This window comes from Myotis brandtii, unplaced genomic scaffold, assembly GCF_000412655.1.
Source record: "Myotis brandtii unplaced genomic scaffold, ASM41265v1 scaffold488, whole genome shotgun sequence".
Classification (NCBI taxonomy): domain Eukaryota; kingdom Metazoa; phylum Chordata; class Mammalia; order Chiroptera; family Vespertilionidae; genus Myotis; species Myotis brandtii.
In genome coordinates, this window is record NW_005368638.1 from 85,546 (window position 1) to 85,975 (window position 430).

Here is a 430-nt window from a genome sequence, read left to right on the forward strand (position 1 = left end):
AGCTGGGTCTGGGATCTCCCGGCACAACCTCCGTTACGCGGGGATAAACGCGACCAGGGAGCTTTGGGGAGCGGGATCCCGGGCGCGCTCGCCAGCGGGGAGGAAAGGGTTGGCTCCCCCGCAGCTAGGCGCGGGGGTCTGCGGGAGCGGCGTGGGTGGGGTGGGTCACTGACCTGCCCGTTCTTGCAGAGGTCCGCCCACATGCTGGTGCCGTCGCCGCCGCGCATCAGGATGTGGTAGGTGAAGAAGTAGATGCCGCGCACCTGGCAGCTGAACTTGCCGGTGGTGGGGTCGTAGTGATTGCCGAGGTTGGTGACCACGTCGTCGAACTTGAGCACCTCGTAGCCTTCGTGGGGGCTCTTGAGACCCACGTAGAAGGCGATCTTGGGGCCACTGAAGGCGGCGCTGAGCGCGCCGGTCACTTCGCCCT

General features: G+C 66.7%; 1 protein-coding gene across 1 annotated transcript in view; it reads right to left on the reverse strand.

The window, feature by feature from the left end:
* The window catches only part of C1QL2 (complement component 1, q subcomponent-like 2), a 3,895-nt gene that overhangs the window by 1,993 nt on the left and 1,472 nt on the right, over positions 1-430 (reverse strand). The window contains exon 2 of the mRNA XM_014547885.1: positions 174-428. Coding sequence (XP_014403371.1) covers positions 174-428 — 255 coding nt within the window. The remainder of the gene's footprint in view (positions 1-173; positions 429-430) is intronic.